Source organism: Oncorhynchus keta, chromosome 8 (assembly GCF_023373465.1).
Source record: "Oncorhynchus keta strain PuntledgeMale-10-30-2019 chromosome 8, Oket_V2, whole genome shotgun sequence".
Taxonomy (NCBI): domain Eukaryota; kingdom Metazoa; phylum Chordata; class Actinopteri; order Salmoniformes; family Salmonidae; genus Oncorhynchus; species Oncorhynchus keta.
Window position 1 is genome coordinate 1,409,975 of NC_068428.1, and position 18,688 is coordinate 1,428,662.

Consider the following 18,688-nt stretch of genomic DNA (forward strand, 5'->3'; position numbering starts at 1 on the left):
CGCGGTTCCCAGTTCTCATCACGATTCTGGAAGGCGTTCTGCACCCTCATTTTGTCGTCGATCAGCCTGTCTTCTGGTTTTCATCCCCAGTCTAACAGCCAGTCGGAGCGAGCGTTGTGTCATCTCCACCAATAATAAAATAATAAAATAAATATATGCCATTTAGCTGACGCTTTTATCCAAAGCGACTTACAGTCATGTGTGCATACATTCTACGTATGGGTGGTCCCGGGAATCGAACCCACTACCCTGGCGTTACAAGCGCCATGCTCTACCAACTGAGCCACAGAAGGACCAATCCCACCACCTGGACCCAGCAACTGTACCTGCAACACCCTTCTCTGTTCTGCTACCGGTCTCTCCCCTTTTGAGTGTTCCCCGCGATATCAGCCCCCTCTCTTCCTGGAGCAAGAGGAAAGTATACCTTCTGCCCAGATGTTCGTCCATCGCTATCGCCGTACCTGGAACAGAGCCCGGGCCACACTTCTCAAGACCACCCCCGGGTATCGATGACAGGCGGACCGCCACCGGACCCCTGTTCCCCGCTACCTTCTTGGGCCGAGGGTATGGTTTTCCACTCGGGATCTGCCCCTCCGGGTGGAGTCAAGCAAACTTTCCCCCCATTTTATCGGTCCTTTCCCCACCTTTCCCCATTTCCCCAAGGTCCTTAGACCCTCTGCTGTTCACCTTCTGTTTCCCCACACTCTCTGTAAACATCCCACTTTCCATGTATCTAGAATTAACTAAATTAATGAGGGTTTCCAGAAACCTTTCAATATATAAATTCAAACAATACTTTAGAACCATTTAAATGTAATAAATTGTAAGGTTGTGCAGGACTATGGTAGATGAAGGACTCAATCTATCTTTTCAGACTGTTAAAGTATTTATCTGGTCAATGTGTCAGTCTGTTTGTAACAGCGTGTTATGTGAAAATGTGACCATATTATAAATTGCATTTGAATGTTTAAGGACTCTTGGAATATTAGTCCAAATAAGGACTAAAAGAGATTGGGTTCAAATCAGGGCTCTGGCTGGGCCACTCAAGGACATTCAGAGACTTGTGCCGAAGCCACTCCTGTATTTTCTTGGCTGTGTGTTTAGGGTTGTTGTCCTGTTGGAAGATTAGCATTCGTCCAAGTCTGAGGTCTGAGCGCTTTGGAGCAGGTTTTGATCAAGGATCTACTTTGCTCCGTTCATCTTTCCCTTGATCCTGACTAGCCTCCCAGTCCCTGCAGCTGAAAAACATCCCCAGCATGATGTTGCCACCACCCTGCTTCACCATAGGGATGGTGCCAGGTTACTCATGACTTTAATGAAAGTATCCAGGCCATGAAATAACTGATATAAGAAAACAACAAACTAAACGTGAGTCTTGGTGGTTACAGCCAAACTGGTTTTCCATATAAGAACAGGAACAAAGGCCACAAAATTCTTGGGAACCTTCAGGCTGCAGAAATCGGTTCCCAATCCCGAGACAACAAGAATCACCTGACTCAATTTTGAGTCTCATAGCAAAGGGTCTGAATACTAATTTACACAATATTAATACTGTTTCTAAAAACTGTTTTAAACGTTTTGTCATTATGGCCTACCCAAACATTACCAAAAACACAAAATACAATGACCAAGGCGTGACACCCGAGTGGCACAGTGCATCGCTAAGAGTCCAGGCTCTGTCGCAGCCGGCCACGACTGGGAGACTCATGGGGCGGCGCATTGGCCTAGCATCGTACGGGTTAGGGGATGGGTTTGCCGGCAGGGATGTCCTTTGTCCCATTGCGCACTGGCAACTCCTGTGGCGGGCAGGGCGCAGTGCATGGCTGGCTTCCGGGTTATGTGGGCATTGTGTCAAGAAGCAGTGCGGCTTGGTTGGGTTGTGTTTAAGAGGACGCACGGCTCTCGACCTTCGCCTCTCCTGAGTCCGTACGGGAGTTGCAGCCAAAATGTGGAGAAAGTCAAGGGTTCTGAATACTTTTCGAATGCACTGTATAATGGACACTGTTTAGTGCCAAAAATAATGGGTTAAATACATGTACAAATAATGTTTCCTTGTATATCTCTCAGATATAGGACAGACACTTCAGAACATACTTTCTTTAAAACATTTTTGGGACTATCTGTTGTTCCATTCATTTTTAATGGGCTAATAGCAGTAAGGCCAATATTTTTCATCAAATAATTGTATTATATTTTTTTAGGATACTTCAAGGAGTCTTAAAATTCTAAATCAAATATCTGAATGATCCTTGATGTGACCTTCTTAAAGCAATTCCATATAGTTTAGTAGAACCACCCTCTGGATTAGACAGGGCAAGAGTATGTGAGCGAAACTGAAGCGGTGCAAGGAGCAGAGCGTGACCGATTAGCCTAGAGCGCCGAGCGAGATTCCCAAAGGCCTTCTCGCCCTCTCCAATTTCGCTTAGGGCATGCCCGGTCCAGCATGTATTTGTAGTCTACTTGTGTGCTGATATTGCCTCTTGCTTTAGCTACTGTCATGGAGTTAGCTAAATATCTTCATAAAGAAACTGATAAAAACACAATGTTGCTAAATCAAGGTAACCAAGAGCAAGAAAAGGAGCGCGGTGATGTAATGTCCACAACAAAAGGATAATTTTGCCTAAAAACTTTTAGCCTAAAAAATATATATAAATAAAAAATCTCAATCTCTGCCAAGCCTGGCAAGAGTGGCCAAAAGGGTGTTTATCATCCAAGTGTGTAGAGGATGTTCTCCGCTGCTGGACTGCTCTCCAGGTACCATCGCATGAGTGTGAAGCCACAGAATGGCCAAACTCGTGTTTCTAAAAAGTAATTCTAAAAAGGATTTCAAAGGCACCAATAAATAATTTTTCATTTGATTTGTATTTCATTCTAAGTAAATCACAGGCTATATGCGCAATTTGTAGACTATAATGATTTAATGCATGAAATGTTATGTCCTTATTAGGCTCCCTGTCTTGCTCCTGGCCTATTTAAGAGTGTTTATATGCTGTTTAATATGACATGTAGCCTATTTGAATGATATGCGCATCTTGCATTCACCTTTTCATGTTAATTAAAATACTTTTCATTCAAATCCATATGGTTTGGTTTCAATACTTTAAATCCAAATGGTAGGTCCAGGTAGTCACAAAAATAGATGGGGGTTGGTTAAATTGTGCTTTGGATTGTCAGTTTTCTCTCCTGCGGGCGCGGAATTTTTTTTTTTTGCTGAAGGGTTGGAAAGGACATTGAGCGCCGGAGCTATTAGCGGGATTTCCAACCACTTAATTCCGCTCACATGCTCTGGACAGAGCTTAGACTCTTTTGGAATGCTCATATTGTGAGCTACCATTAAAAAAAGTATGGGTGGGAAGGGGGAAAAATATGGTTTCAGGGTGGGGGGCAGGAGGTGGGTGGTTTGGTTAGATGGAGACATCCTGGATGGGTGGGGTTGGGGGAACGGGATGGGAGGCTATTGTGTTTATTTTCCTTTACATATTCAACTTATTATTTTTTTAAACTCTTTAATATGATCATAACGATCAATACTTACATGACAAAATAAGTAAAAATGTTGTTTAAAATAAATACAACATGATTGTGTCAGAGTGAAAGGCTGCTCCGACATTTTGCATATCAGATAGAGATAGATACACGGACTGAGCAGGTGACATAGTCATAGACATAACCAACTGAACATCAATGAAGCCACATGATATAGAAACATCTTATTTGTCAGACAGACACAAGTGGATTCAGGGGGTGGGGGATCTTCATATGATACATAGAGGGTCCCAGGGTGACTGAGTGATATGTTCAACATAATCTATGGCGTCATCCTGAAGATGTGTGTCTCCCTATAAATTTATGTACAGTGTGTCTGTATCCCAAAGGACACCCTATTCTCTTTATAGTGCACTACTTTTGACCAGGGCCCAGTCTGCACCCTATTCCATATAGTGCACTACTTTTGACCAGAGCCCTATGGGACGCAGACTGTCTTACATGAGAGCATGGAAATCCGAGCAGGTGAAATCCAGCAGCTGATGGAAAGTTCAATGAGTTCCCTTTATAGGCCACAGATTCAAAAGGAAGGAACATAGTGGGGCAAAAAAGTATTTAGTCAGCCACCAATTGTGCAAGTTCTCCCACTTAAAAAGATGAGGCCTGTAATTTTAATCATAGGTACACTTCAACTATGACAGACAAAATGAGAGAGAAAAAAATCCAGAAAATCACATTGTAGGATTTTTTATGAATTTATTTGCAAATTATGGTGGAAAATAAGTATTTGGTCACCTACAAACAAGCAAGATTTCTGGCTCTCACATACCTGTAACTTCTTTAAGAGGCTCATCTGTTCTCCACTCGTTACCTGTATGAATGGCACCTGTTTGAACTTGTTATCAGTATAAAAGACACCTGTCCACAACTTCAAACAGTCACACTCCAAACTCCACTATGGCCAAGACCAAAAAGCTGTCAAAGGACACCAGAAACAAAATTGTAGACCTGCACCAGGCTGGGAAGACTGAATCTGCAATAGGTAAGCAGCTTGGTTTGAAGAAATCAACTGTGGGAGCAATTATTAGAAAATGGAAGACATACAAGACCACTGATAATCTCCCTCGATCTGGGGCTCCACGCAAGATCTCACCCCGTGGGGTCAAAATGATCACAAGAACGGTGAGCAAAAATCCCAGAACCACACGGGGGGACCTAGTGAATGACATGCAGAGAGCTGGGACCAAAGTAACAAAGCCTACCATCAGTAACACACTACGTCGCCAGGGACTCAAATCCTGCAGTGCCAGACATGTCCCCCTGCTTAAGCAGCAGTACATGTCCAGGCCCGTCTGAAGTTTGCTAGAGAGCATTTGGATGATCCAGAAGAAGATTGGAAGAATGTCATATGGTCAGATGAAACCAAAATAATAAAAAATGGTAAAAACTAAACTCGTCATGTTTGGAGGACAAAGAATGCTGAGTTGCATCCAAAGAACACCATACCTACTGTGAAGCATGGGGGTGGAAACATCATGCTTTGGGGCTGTTTTTCTGCAAAGGGACCAGGACGACTGATCCGTGTAAAGGAAAGAATGAATGGGGCCATGTATCGTGAGATTTTGAGTGAAAACCTCCTTCCATCAGCAAGGGCATTGAAGATGAAACGTGGCTGGGTCTTTCAGCATGACAATGATCCCAAACACACCGCCCGGGCAACAAAAGGAGTGGCTTCGTAAGAAGCATTTCAAGGTCCTGGAGTGGCCTAGCCAGTCTCCAGATCTCAACCCCATAGAAAATCTTTGGAGGGAGTTGAAAGTCTGTGTTGCCCAGCAAAAGCCCCAAAACATCACTGCTCTAGAGGAGATCTGCATGGAGGAATGGGACAAAATAGCAGCTACACTGTGTGAAAACCTTGTGAAGACTTACAGAAAACGTTTGACCTCTGTCATTGCCAACAAAGGGTTTATAACAAAGTATTGAGATAAGTATTTGGTCAATAACAAAAGTTTATTTTCCACCATAATTTGCAAATAAATTCATTTAAAATCCTACAATGTGATTTTCTGGATTTCTCATTTTTCTCATTCTGTCACAGTTAAAGTGTACCTATGAAGAAAATTACATGCCTCTCTCCTCTTTTTAAGTGGGAGAACTTGCACAATCGGTGGCTGACTAAATACGTTTTTGCCCCACTGTATATCTATAGCATGTATAAAGACACGTACAGGGCACATTCATACTGAAATCAGAGCCAGAATGAATGTATTAGCCCTGTGTTTGCTCAGATCCTGTATCTAGACATGACCTCAGACAGAAAACATGGAACATTTCAGAATTCAGACTGAGACTTCAAACTCATGACTGAGTTACTCATCAAGGGGTCAGCAATCTCGCTGTCGTGCAAAAGGGACATTGCAGACCATGACTACAGAGGGGGAGAGAGAGTCATGGAGAGTGTGTGTGTTTGCATGCACACTTGTGGCCATGTGTGTGTGAAAGAGAGAAAGAGAGGGAATATAGTTCAAATTAAATGAATTGTGCACCAGTTACACCCAGAGACCAGAAGTCAGTTGTTTGAAAGAGAAGGTTGATGTGCTCACTGATGTGTTCACTCTTATGAACCAGGCCAGACCTTATGAAAGCCCCACTGTGTTTATGTCACATAAACACACACGCACACACGCACCCGTGAACGCACACACGCTCTCATCCCCTGGGGGGCTGGGACTTTTTGCACTCAGTTGAACGGTTGCTCCACTTCCTTAATGCATTTGGTCATGCGTACCGGGCACTCATTTTGGCATTTCAGCTGCAGAAAAATCACCAAGCACAGACAAGGACTGGAACTGGGGATGTTAGGGGGAGTTCATAAAAGATGTGTCCACCCTGCTTTGCAGTATATTCCCAGATACAATTTTGTCAATGTTAGGTTACAGGAAAAAATGTATTAAGGTGCATGTATGACCTGTAGATGACTGACGCTCTCTAGGGAGCGAAAAGGTTTAAGTCAAGTAAGTCATATAGGTTTGTTCTTCAATAACTCAAGAGATAGCATGCCATATTATAATTAGTAGGGGCATGTTAACAGTGTGGGTTTAGTGTCCTATTTCCCTCAATGTGACTCACCGTCATGTCTCCTCTCACGAACAGGTGTTAGTGCTCTCTCTCTCTCGGGACCACAGAGGCTGTTGATAAGGTCAGAGGTCAGCTTGTGGAGAAGGTCAGGAGGGACTTACATGGATATAGAACACCAACAACCAGCACGGCCACCAGGGACCAATCAAAAGCCAAAACAGTGCTGTAATATATATATATATATAACCACAGGGATAGACTAGAGGAATGTCTCCTAGATTACCTGTTTTTGGACCCTAGTTATATAATAGGTTAAACTATTCTACCCTGGTTATATTATACTATAGTAAAGGATTTACTTTACTTTTTCAAAAATAGACCGTTTCCAGGCATGAGAATGCATGTACATACATCATAACTGCCTGGCTACAGACAGGGACAAAACAGAAACCAACCAACCCAGGTCTTTCTTCAAGAGAAGAGTTTACTCGTAGACTTTGTAGTTAGTACTCTTTTTGACGCCTACCGTTTGACTATGTGCATTAACCAGCAGTAATAATACTTGTGTGACACCGTAATTGTGTGACAACCATTTACAGGCAATCTGATAATCAGTTTATTTATTTTATCTAAAATCATTGATTTCTCTAAAGGTACAGTTGAAGTCGGAGGTTTACAGACAGCTTAGCCAACTACATTTAAACTCAGTTTTTCACAATTCCTAACATTTAATCCGAGTAAATATTACGTTGTATGGCAGTTAGGATCACCACTTTATTTTAAGAATGTGAAATGTCTGAATAAAGGTCGAGAATGATTTATTTCAGATTTTAATTCTTTCATCACATTCCCAGTGGATCAGAAGTTTACATACACTCAATTAGTATTTGGCAGCATTTCATTTAAGTTGTTTAACTTGGGTCAAACGTTTCAGGTATTCTTCCACAAGCTTCCCACAATAAATTGGGTGAAATCTGGCCCATTCCTCCTGACAGAGCTGGTGTAACTGGAATCAGGTTTGTAGGCCTCCTTGCTCGCACATGCTTTTTCAGCTTTGCCAACAAATGTTCTATAGGATTGAGGTCAGGGCTTTGTGATGACTACTCCAATACCTTGACTTTGTTGTCCTTAAACCATTTTGTCACAACTTTGGAAGTATGCTTGGGGTCATTGTCTATTTGGAAGACCCACTTGCAACCAAGCTGATGTCTTGAGATGTTGCTTCAATATATCCACATACATTTCCTGCCTCATGATGCCAAATATTTTGTGAAGTGCACCAGTCCCTCCTGCAGAAAAGCATCCCCACAACATGATGCTGCCACCCCCGTTCTTTACGGGGGCTTGCAAGCCTCCCTCTTTTTACTCCAAACATAAGGATGGTCATTATGGCCAAACAGTTCTATTTTTGTTTAATATATAATAATAATATATGCCATTTAGCAGACGCTTTTATCCAAAGCGACTTACAGTCATGTGTGCATACATTCTACGTATGGGTGGTCCCGGGGATCGAACCCACTACCCTGGCGTTACAAGCGCCATGCTCTACCAACTGAGCTTCATCAGACATTTCTCCAGAAAGTACAATCTTTGTCCCTATGTGCAGTTGCAAACCGTAGTCTGGCTTTTTTAACAGCAGTTTTGGAGCAGTGGCTTCTTTCTTGCTGAGTGGCCTTTCAGGTTATGTCAATATAGGACTCGTTTTACTGTGGATATAGATACTTTTGTACCCGTTTCCTCCAAGATCTTCACAAGGTCCTTTGCTGCTGTTCTGGGATTGATTTGCACTATTCACACCAAATTACATTAATGTCTAGGAGACGGAACGCATCTCTCTCCTGAGTGATATGAAGGCTGCGTGGTCCCATGGTGTTTCTACTTGTTCATCTGTACAAACAATAGTACACGTGGTACCTTCAGGCATTTGGAAATTGCTTCCACAGGATGAACCAGACTTGGAGATCTACAAAAAATGTTTCTGATGTCTTGGCTGATTTCTTTTGATTTTCCCATGATGTCAAGCAAAGAGGCACTGAGTTTGAAGATAGGCCTTGAAATACATCCACAGGTACACCTCCAATTGACTCAAATGTTCTCAATAAGCCTAATCAGAAGCTTCTAAAGCAATGACATTTTCTGGAATTTTCCAAGCTGTTTAAAATGCACAGTCAACTTAGTGTATGTAAACTTCTGACCCACTGGAATTGTGATACAGTGATTTATAAGTGAAATAACCTGCCTGTAAACAAAAAATTACTTGAGTCATGCAAGTAGATGTCCTAACCGACTTGCCAAAACTATAGTTTGTTAACAAGAAATTTGTGGAGTGGTTGAAACATTTGTGGAGTGGTATTGTAGTTTTACTGACTACAATACAAGTATGTAAACTCCCAACTTCAACTGTAGATTATTTTTTTTCAGTACTTTTTACCCCCTTTTTCGTGATATTCAAATCGGTAGTTACAGTCTTGTCCCATCGCGGGAACTCCCATACGGACTCTAGAGAGTTGAAGGTCGAAAGCCATGCACCCTCCGAAACACAACCCCGCCAAACCGCACTGCTTCTTGACACACAGCACGTTTAATCCCGGAAACCAGCCGCACCAATGTGTCGGAGGAAACACTGTACAGTTGGCACCCGAAGTCAGCATGGATGCCCCCGGGCCGTCACAAGGAGTCGCTAGAGCGCGATGGGACAAGGACGTCCCGCCGGCCAAACCATCCCCGAACAAGGACAACTCTGGGCCAATTGTGCGCAGCCTCATGGGTCTCCCATTCGCAGCGGGTGGCGGCGCTTGTAGCACTGCAAAGTAGTGCCTTAGACTGCTGAGCCACTCGGGAGGCCCGAAGGTAGATTTTTACAAGCACTATAGACCATCACTCTAGGCCTGAGGTCAGTATAGTTATTGATACATGTAGCACAATTCTCCTGGCTTTCATCAATATCAATCAACCGTCCCAAGCCATGGCAGCGTGCAACAAAATTGTCTGACTTCACTGTTGCTGCCTGACCCCTCCATAAGGAGCCATGACCAGAGGCTTCGTTCGCATTTAAACTGATGCAAATTTTTAGGATATAATTAAGATACACAGAATATTCATCTGCAGAAAAAATGCAAATATATACAAATTTAGCCAAAAATGATTGGTGTCCAGTGTCCATGGCAACCATCAACAATCATTACAACAGTTCTTTCTATCTTCCCTTAATTGCTCCCTGTGAGGTTGAATTCTCAGATGACGCACCCCCCCCTTTGCCTTCACTCCCCAGAGCAGCTGCTCTGTGGTTTGGCTAGCCTTCCCTAGTGCTCTGGGCTCTAGTTATGTAATGACTGCAGAGCAGATAGAACATAGAGCCACATCCCCTGGTCAACTGAATAGCATCCCAAATGGCACCCTATTCCCTATAGTGCACTCCCAAAAGTAGTGTACTACATTGGGAATAGAGTGCCATTTGGGAAGCACACATTGACTGCATGCATGGCCATCGTTAAGGTGAGCTGCTACAACAGAATCATTACAAGCACTTAAGCTTATTAAAATTGGCATGGGGCCCAATGTGGGGCAAGCCCCTGAGATGTTAGACAAAGGCACAGTGCAAGAGCCCATGAGAATGACTGAGTAGACTCTAGAGCATGTGTAGGGCAGCATACTCAAGTCCCACAGAAGAGAAAAACAAGGTGACATAAAAATGAACAGTACATTATTCAAGTAGCCTAAATGAAATACAAGATATAGGAGTGAGGTGTGGTGGGGGCACCTGAGACCCAAGTGGAGGTTAAAGATGATATAGGCCACTTGTAATGCAGAGGAAATGCAGCACCTCCCAGCCAAGACACACTCTCCTCTCTGAGCTAACTGCAAAGTCTCTTATGGTTGATTGATGAGAGCATTCGCAGCCAGGTCAATGCAAAGTTGTGAGCGAGCACTTAGTTGTGGCACCACACCAGAGTGGACAGACAGAAAAGAAGCCCCAGAATTTGTGGCCTCAGCTGGGTCCACTCTCTGGACGTGTGGAGGTGGCGTGGAAGAAAGCCTGAAGTGACCCCAACTCAAACCTATAAACTTAGGTAAAAGCCCCGGGCTCTTTTACCTAAGCTCAAATAGAGTTACGAGGCAGATGCTTTCAGAGCCAATGATGCCCTGCAAATACAGAATGATGGCAGATGTGTGAAATTTGCATGTATGCATGAGGAGTTCAACTAGGACACTGTTTGAGAAAAAGGAGAGAAAATAAGGAGAGAAATGGGCATCAAGGAAAATAGGACAAGACTGATGAATGCCTGAACATAATACCGCAAAGAAAAAAACATTTGATTTGACTCATGTCACTACTTTAAGACTATGCCCATGGACATTGAGATACAAGATTAGAAAAAGAATAGTTAAGGCCTCCTGAGTGGCACAGTGGTCAAAGGCACTGCATCACAGTGCTAGCTGTGCCACTAGAGATCCTGGTTCGAGTCCAGACTGTCGCAACCGGGAGGCCGCGACCGGGAGACCCATGGGGCGGCGCACAATTGGCCCAGCGTCGTCCAGGTTAGGGGATGTTCTTGTCCCATCGCGCACTAGCGACTCCTGTGGCGGACCGGGCGCAATGCACTCTGACAGTCGCCAGGTGTACGGTGTATTCTCCAACACATTGGTGGGGCTGGCTTCCAGGTTAAGCGGGCATTGTGTCAAGAAGCAGTGCGGCTTGGCTGGGTTGTTTCAGAGGAAGCACAGCTCTCGACCTTCGCCTCTCCGGAGTACGTATGGGAGTTGCAGAGATGGGACAAGACTAACTACCAATTGGGAAGAAAAAGGGGTTAAAAAAATTAAAGTTAGGTAACACTTGCAATTCACACACACAAATTCCTCTAGCCATGTGAGCTCACTGAAATGAATGACTATATTCCCTAGGTGTGAATTAAGATTCATTCAGGACACAAATATTGCTTTACCCAGTGTTAATATTGAATCACTCACACATTACATTGAAAATAAACTAATATAAATCAAACTAAAGTGCCATGGGTGAAACAACAAACACACTTAGGCTTCACAGATTAATTCAGCCACCCAATCAACAGTGTTTAATCAGTAACAAATGGTACAAAATATAGCAGCCACAATCACCATACCACAGAGACTACAAAACGGAATCAGGTACAACAGCTCAAATTGAAACAACCAAGTCATTCACTTTACAGTGCAGAGTATTTGATCATGTAACTTCCTGACAGTACATAGTACTGGCCATAAACCACAGTTAGTTGTTCAGGAACAGAAGGCTTCACAGGTTCTGATAAACATGAGTAGTCCTTAATCATGATAAAGCTGGGCCCACTGTTCCCTGGCAGCCTGCGAACCCTTGGCCTGTGAAATTGAGCTCTGTTATCCTGCATCAAGAGGCTGGAGGGGTGTAAAAGTAATCAGATTTGCATTCCACCTGTGTGTGTGTGATGGATAGGTGTGAAAGGAGCCAAGGGTGTGTGTGCTCTCCCTCTATTTTAACCTCAGGGACCCAAGGGGGATATCACTCATGTGATGTCATCACACAGAGACAGAGGACTCCAGAGCGAAGGCAGAGTTTTATCAAGGGTGTCTGTCATGTCACGTGAACGTGACTGAAGAATCTCAACAGCAAGTTACAAAAATTCACATCCCCCCTCTGTATCGCTGCACTATCCTTTGCATCGGTTGCCATGATGCTGCTCTTTGGCGTCGTCAAATGTTTTAGTAATTCCAACACGCCGCCTCCACCTAAATGCAGCTGGGTTATCCATGAATCAGCGGAAGTTCAGTTGAGGCCACACCTGCCTCAGAGCTTATTACCTCCTATACTTAATACTGCAGCACACCCAACCTCCCTATTCCCGACCAACTACCACAGTGAACACATGCTTCAATTTCTGCCTCAGCTTCTTTTAAAAACGACGGAGCAGCAGCATGCAGAGCAACTCAAAACGTAGCCATAGCTTGAGTGCTCCCTGGTGGACAATCACAGAATTTGACGCATAATACATTGCAGTGCAATGAGAGAGGCCTGCCTTTTGTAGGTGGGAATGGTCATCGTGGCTGCAACGACTGTATGCAGATAACCAAGAACATTCTAGACAAGAAAAATAATGTAGTTGGAACAACTGTCATGGAAGGGGAGAGAGTCTGACCTGATGACTATGAGGTGGTCATGCCTGCCGATCTTGGCAATGGTAGAAGCTCTTCACAAATTTTCTAAATGTTTGTTCTCGCCACTGTGCCTGGTGGCATTCCAGGAGCTTCCTCAAGGTCAGTCTTGGCTTTGCTGTCCCCTTTCTCTTCTGAGCCTTCTTATATTTCTTAGCGGTTTAGGATTCCTCTTAGCCTTTCGAGCCTCAGAAGTTACTCCTTTTCGGGCTGCCTTACCAACACCGCAGTACATGGAGGCATCTGGAAAAAGAGACAACAATGGATTAGACTACATAAGATGTCATACTGCCACTTTTCCACTTTCAGAACCAGGAAAAACTAGACCTAAGGATAGCCAAGCATGGTGGTTCGAGGAAGTAAACATGTATTCTTAAACTAATTGGACATTTTGCCGCAAAGTGCCAATGCTGCAAATACTGATAATAAGTGGGGACATCTCTTAATTTCACACAACTGAAAGAAAGTAATACTCAAGAAAATAAAAGGTGTTACCGTTTAGCTTTACTTACAGTGAGGACAAAAGTCTCCAACCACAAAGCTCTTCACTTCCAGTAGCTCTCTATTCTCTGCCAAATCTTTCCTGGCCTGGAATGTTGAGAAGTGTATTGCTAGCCACCAGTCCTTTCTGTACCCCATCTCCTCTGCAAAAATCTTCAGCCATTGTTTTCTAAAAGAAAATATAAATCCGTGGAATTGGCACAAATTAAGCATGACATAAGGACTTGACAGTTTGCCATGAGAAGAGATAAGCAATGTATGCCGAATTTAATTTCTTCAAAGGGAGTGCATTTTCAATGTCCTCCTTTTGAGAGAGAGTAGTGTGGATTCATGCAGCCATCCTTACTTCATCCTCAGTCTCTTGATGATGTTCATCAAATGGTTCCAGACATCCAAGTTGCTCCTCCAACTGGAGTAGTCCAGGAGATCCAGAACCACACCTAGAGCCTTCTGAAGATCACCCTCATTCTCTGGGGGAAAAAAACTCATCCTTTACTATGAACACCTTCATAGGACCAACATCAATGTGAAGAGCATATCCACCAAACACATTAATCTGAATGCGTAACAAAGCCCGAGGACAGAAACACGCACAAAAACATTTGAAAAATGACTAAAACATCAAGATAGACTTTAAAATTACTAGTTTTCCCTCATTTTACACCCCATTATCCCTTTAAGACACTCAAAATCAATATATTGTTATTATATTTCTATATTCACATACCCGACTGTACCAGAAGAGAACAGTATTCCGGCATCAACTCATGACTTGGGACCAATGTATGCAGGATCTAAGGCAAATGTAATCGAAAACATGGACTCATTAAACAGTACAGTACCAGTAGGCTATTGAGGGGCAAAGTGCAGGACTAACTGTAGCCTAGAGATTTCACCTTACTGTGATTGTTTTAAAATGAAATGGTCAAAAAGAAACAAATTGCTTCTTAGCAAAAAAACATTTCTAAAGCAAGAATTTTGCTAGTACTGTCTGGGAGAGGTCTTTGTGGGGAGGGGAAATCCAAAAACTAGCTGTTATTGGCAGAGACGTTTGGAACTCTTTCTTATTGGTCTATTAACAAATTGACCACCTGGTGATGTCACCAGCCAGACCAAAACTCCACCCCACCAAAACAGGCAGACATTTCAGGCGTCTCTTCAAACAACTTATACACTAAAAGGACATTATACATTTTCACAGTATTATTCAAACCTGTGGAAATGTATATAAAAACACAGGAAAATATTTTACTGCACTGGGCCTTTAATAATGATAATAGTGCCCAACATATCAGCTAGATTCCCCTGTTAAGGGGAGCAATGGCCTCAGTACTACCTTCAGCACTTTGAGAAGTTTCTTCAGTGGGTGGTTCTGTTTCTTCATGTACCGGTATAGGTAGACATGGGCATTGGGGTTGGGTGGGAAACTGTTGTCATAGGCATAGTCATTTAGAACCTTCACAGCTCCCTCGTGATCGTTGTAGAATTCCAGCATCTGCCATTGGCACACGCAAGTCAAAACATTAGATCATCATAGGTAGTCTGATAAGGGAAAGTAGTTCAATGATGGAAAAGTAATACAATGATGGAAAAAGGGGATGCCAGGGGCCATGTTAAGTAGGGCAAATTGTAGTAAATCGTTTTGAAACGGAAAAATGAAAACAAGTGTGTTTACTGGACAAATTCAGGTAGTATGTTACCGTTTGGTTTGGAAATGGTTCTTGTTTCATGCCTACTGAACACGAAGCAGTACTTACATCAATGTAACTCAGAACAAAAGGATCCCAGACGCCAGGAAGCTTCATGATCTCCTTCAGGTTCACAGAAGATTGTCGGAAGTAGCTATGCATTTCTTGGTTGACAGCTGCATCATACTCATCTAAAATATGTTAAAGTCCATGTTAAGCCAAAGCACAACCACAGGTTATGGTTACATTTTATTTGGCCATGCTTTTTGAAATGTATTGGAATTGTCCCTAAAGACGCAGTTACATTATCTGGCCAGTAGATGGTGACGTAACATACAGATTTCCACTATCCCAATGTCATTGAAACCAATGAAAAATGGATACTTGGGGGTTGCCAGGTGTCCTCTTACCTGTGCTGGATGCAGTGGCTTTCTTGTCACACCAGATGAAGTAATCCAGGAAGCCACTATAGGCCTGGATCAGCCTAATCCTCTGGGACTGACCGGATGACTGCTTGCCATACCTCCAGCTCTCAGCGATGGACAGCTGAAGTTTGGCATCCTCAAACTGCCCATTGACCAGGAGATGGAACGAGTGCTCCAGACAGACCTTCAGGACAAACCAATTCTTCAATGCACATTGGCATACACTTCCATTGCAAACACATTGTTTACACATTCCATCTATTTGTTTGTTTTTGAAGGTGTCATAATTGCTTCATAACAAAAGTATAGACATGTTGACTGTCCTATTTAAACTTTTTTTTTACCTATTGACTTAGGGTACTTTAGTTGGGCTGATAGGGTAGAGATCAAGAGGTCAATTATGGAACCTACCTTCAGGTAATGCTTTACTCCTGAGTGTTTCACTCGCTCATAGAAACTGTTGTAGTCTTCCAGCTTCGAGTCGGGATGGTGGTGTAGTATCTCTGTGCCTATCCTCCAAATTATCTGAAAGACAACGTTTGTTCAAACTTAGCATTCATACAGTACTTATTAGCTACCCTTTGTGAGAGTTCAGTCGGTGCAAAGATTGACCTACCTCAGCGTAGAGTTGTGGCATGTTTGCGGTGGTATCCTCCAGTGTCTGTGAGTAACTGGCCATGTACTCTGCGGCATCCTGCCATCTATGGTGCAGCAAGACCTCCCTAATGTGCTGGAGGCAGTTCCTTGTGGTCTTGTGAAAGCCAGTCTCACGGGGTGTCTCTAATGAAACAGACATTGCCACTGGTTAATAAGAGCATCTTATAAAATCGGGCATTAACATACACTACATGACCAAAGGTATGTGGACAGCTACTCGTCCAACATCTCATTCCAAAATCACGGGCATTAATATGGAGTTGTAACCCCCCTTTGCTAAACATAACAGCCTCCACTCTTCAGGGAAGGCTTTCCACTTAATGTTGAAACATTGCTGGGGGGACTTGCTTCCATTCAGCCACAAGAGCATTCGTGAGGTCGGGCACTGATGTTGGGCGATTAGGCCTGGCTGGCAGTCGGCGTTCCAATTCATCCCAATGGGGTTGAGGTCTGGGCTCTGTGCTAGCCAGTCAAGTTAGTCCACATCGATCTCAACAAACCATTTCTGTATGGACTTTGTGCACAGGGGAATTGACATGCTGAAACAGGAAAGAGCCTTTCTCCAAAACTGTTGCCACAAAGTTGCAAGCACAGAATTGTCTCGAATGTCATTGTATGCTGTAAGCGCTAAGCCCTCTTCACTGGAACTACAGGGCCTACCCCAAAGCATGAAAAACAGCCCAATACCATTATTCCTACACTTTACAGTTGTCACTATGCATTCGGGCAGGTAGTGTTCTCCTGGCATTCGCCAAACCCAGATTAATTCGTCGGACTGCTAGATGGTTAAAGCGTGATTCATCACTCCAGATAATGTTTTTCCACTGCTCCAGAGTTCAATGACAGCGAGCTTTACACTACTCCAGCCGACGCTCCCGACAAACAGTTATTGTGCTGAAGTTGCTTTCAGAGGCCATTTGGATCTCAGTAGTGAGTGTTGCAACTGAGGATGATTTCTACGAGCTATGCGCTTCAGCACTCGGCAGTTGTCTGTGAGCGTATGGGCTACCACTTCACAGCTGAGCTGTTGTTGCTCTAAGATGTTTCCACTTCACAATAACTGCACTTACAGTTGGCAGCTCTAGCAGGGCAGAAACTTGACAAACTGACTTGTTGGAAAGGTGGCATCCTATGATGGTGCCACGTTGAAAGTCACTGAGCTGCTCAGTAAGACCATTCTTTGGCCAATGTGATTCTCTGGAGATTGCATGGCTGTGTATTCGATTTTATACATCTGTGATGGAGTGGCTGAAATAGCCAAATCTACTAATTTGAAGGGGTGTCCACATACTTTTGTGTATATATAGTGTATGTAGTACCAGTCAGTAAACAGCAGCTTGAACTAGCTAACTTGCTGGTTTAGCTTACTCAAGGGTTCACATAATCTTCTGCACACTGCATTTTATAAATTACCTTTAAATAAAGGAGGCGCCAGGGGAAGGTTTGGCTTGTTGATTCGTTTTCTGTTGATTGATTCATCGTCATCTGAAGACTCATTTTCGCCCTGTTCTTCACCGAGCACCCTCAGTTCTGACTCTATATCATCCATAACCCACCGTTCAAAGTTCGACCTATTTTCGTTAACATATATTTGATGTGAATTTGCGCCAAACACCATACACGATAACAGCGTCTTATCAGCGACACAAAAAAGTACTTCCGGGTCACGGAAGTCGTTTTTCTAAATAAAAGTCGCCCACGTAATAGTAGAAAAGTGCATTAACCTATATTTATTCATGACACGAAACACAGCCCTTATTAAGTGATTCCGTAAGGGAAAAATTAATTGTGGAAAAACGATTGGAACCATTTCCCTGTTTGGGTATTATGACATCGCCACTTTGGGGCTCTGTAGCTGGGATAGGCAACTCTGTTCCTGGAGTGCAGGAAGAACTACAGGATTTTGTTCCAACTAGGCACCACATCTGACCAACTGAGCTAATTGATCAGTTCAATGATTGCCTAAATTCAACACACCCGCTGTTCCAGGTTGGTAAATCAAAAACATGAAGTGTCTGGGGCACTCCAGGACCATGGTTGCCTAGCCCTGCACTATAGGCCCATAAATTACATATTGGCTTACATTGAAAAAACTATTCTAGATGCTGAAATAAAGTGGGGTTGGGATTACTCACTAGGGTCTTCATTTTAATTTGACTTTATAACAAGAGGGCTTTGTGTTCGAGCCTATTTAATAAATAAGAGGTAGGCCTACCTGTTTCACAGACAATTATAGGCTATACTATCCATAGACCTAACCTATATAATAATGATTTAACAACAATATACTGGAATAAGATATAATAAATTAGGGAAGGGAGCACGCTGCAGAGGTCTGGTGTTGGTGGAAGAATTGGTCAAGGGTGGACCTAGTGCTAAAGTAGGAGTTGACTGTACTAATAGTGACACTGTTGTCTGGGGTGATGAGGGTTAACTGTGGAGTTGACAGTACTGATAAATGCATAGATCAGAATAATTTTACACAACAGATGATAAATTAAAATAAGGCTGTTGAACCACCAAATCTGAAGCATAAATTGTATGGGGGTGGCACGGATATTGTGAATTATCAGAATGTTAAGACTCAAATTTTTGTGGTGGGGGGGACATAAATGCATTTTGGGATTGTCATCATATTTCAATGGCAATACATACACAAATTTTGAGAGGAAGTTGCCAAAA

General features: G+C 43.1%; 2 protein-coding genes across 2 annotated transcripts in view; one reads left to right on the forward strand and one right to left on the reverse strand.

Moving 5' to 3' along the window:
- Positions 1-18,688, forward strand: part of LOC118386654 (solute carrier family 35 member F6-like) — a 379,817-nt gene that overhangs the window by 311,272 nt on the left and 49,857 nt on the right. The gene's annotated exons all lie outside the window — the stretch shown is intronic.
- Positions 11,616-17,670, reverse strand: taf1a (TATA box binding protein (TBP)-associated factor, RNA polymerase I, A). The gene is made up of 10 exons (XM_035774376.2): positions 17,420-17,670; positions 15,966-16,129; positions 15,761-15,874; positions 15,335-15,533; positions 14,994-15,115; positions 14,573-14,731; positions 13,964-14,030; positions 13,583-13,706; positions 13,248-13,405; positions 11,616-12,978 (listed from the first exon to the last, which is right to left on the reverse strand). Exons 1-10 carry the CDS (start codon positions 17,622-17,624, stop codon positions 12,839-12,841), a joined length of 1,452 nt encoding a protein of 483 aa, XP_035630269.1. The 5' UTR covers positions 17,625-17,670; the 3' UTR covers positions 11,616-12,838.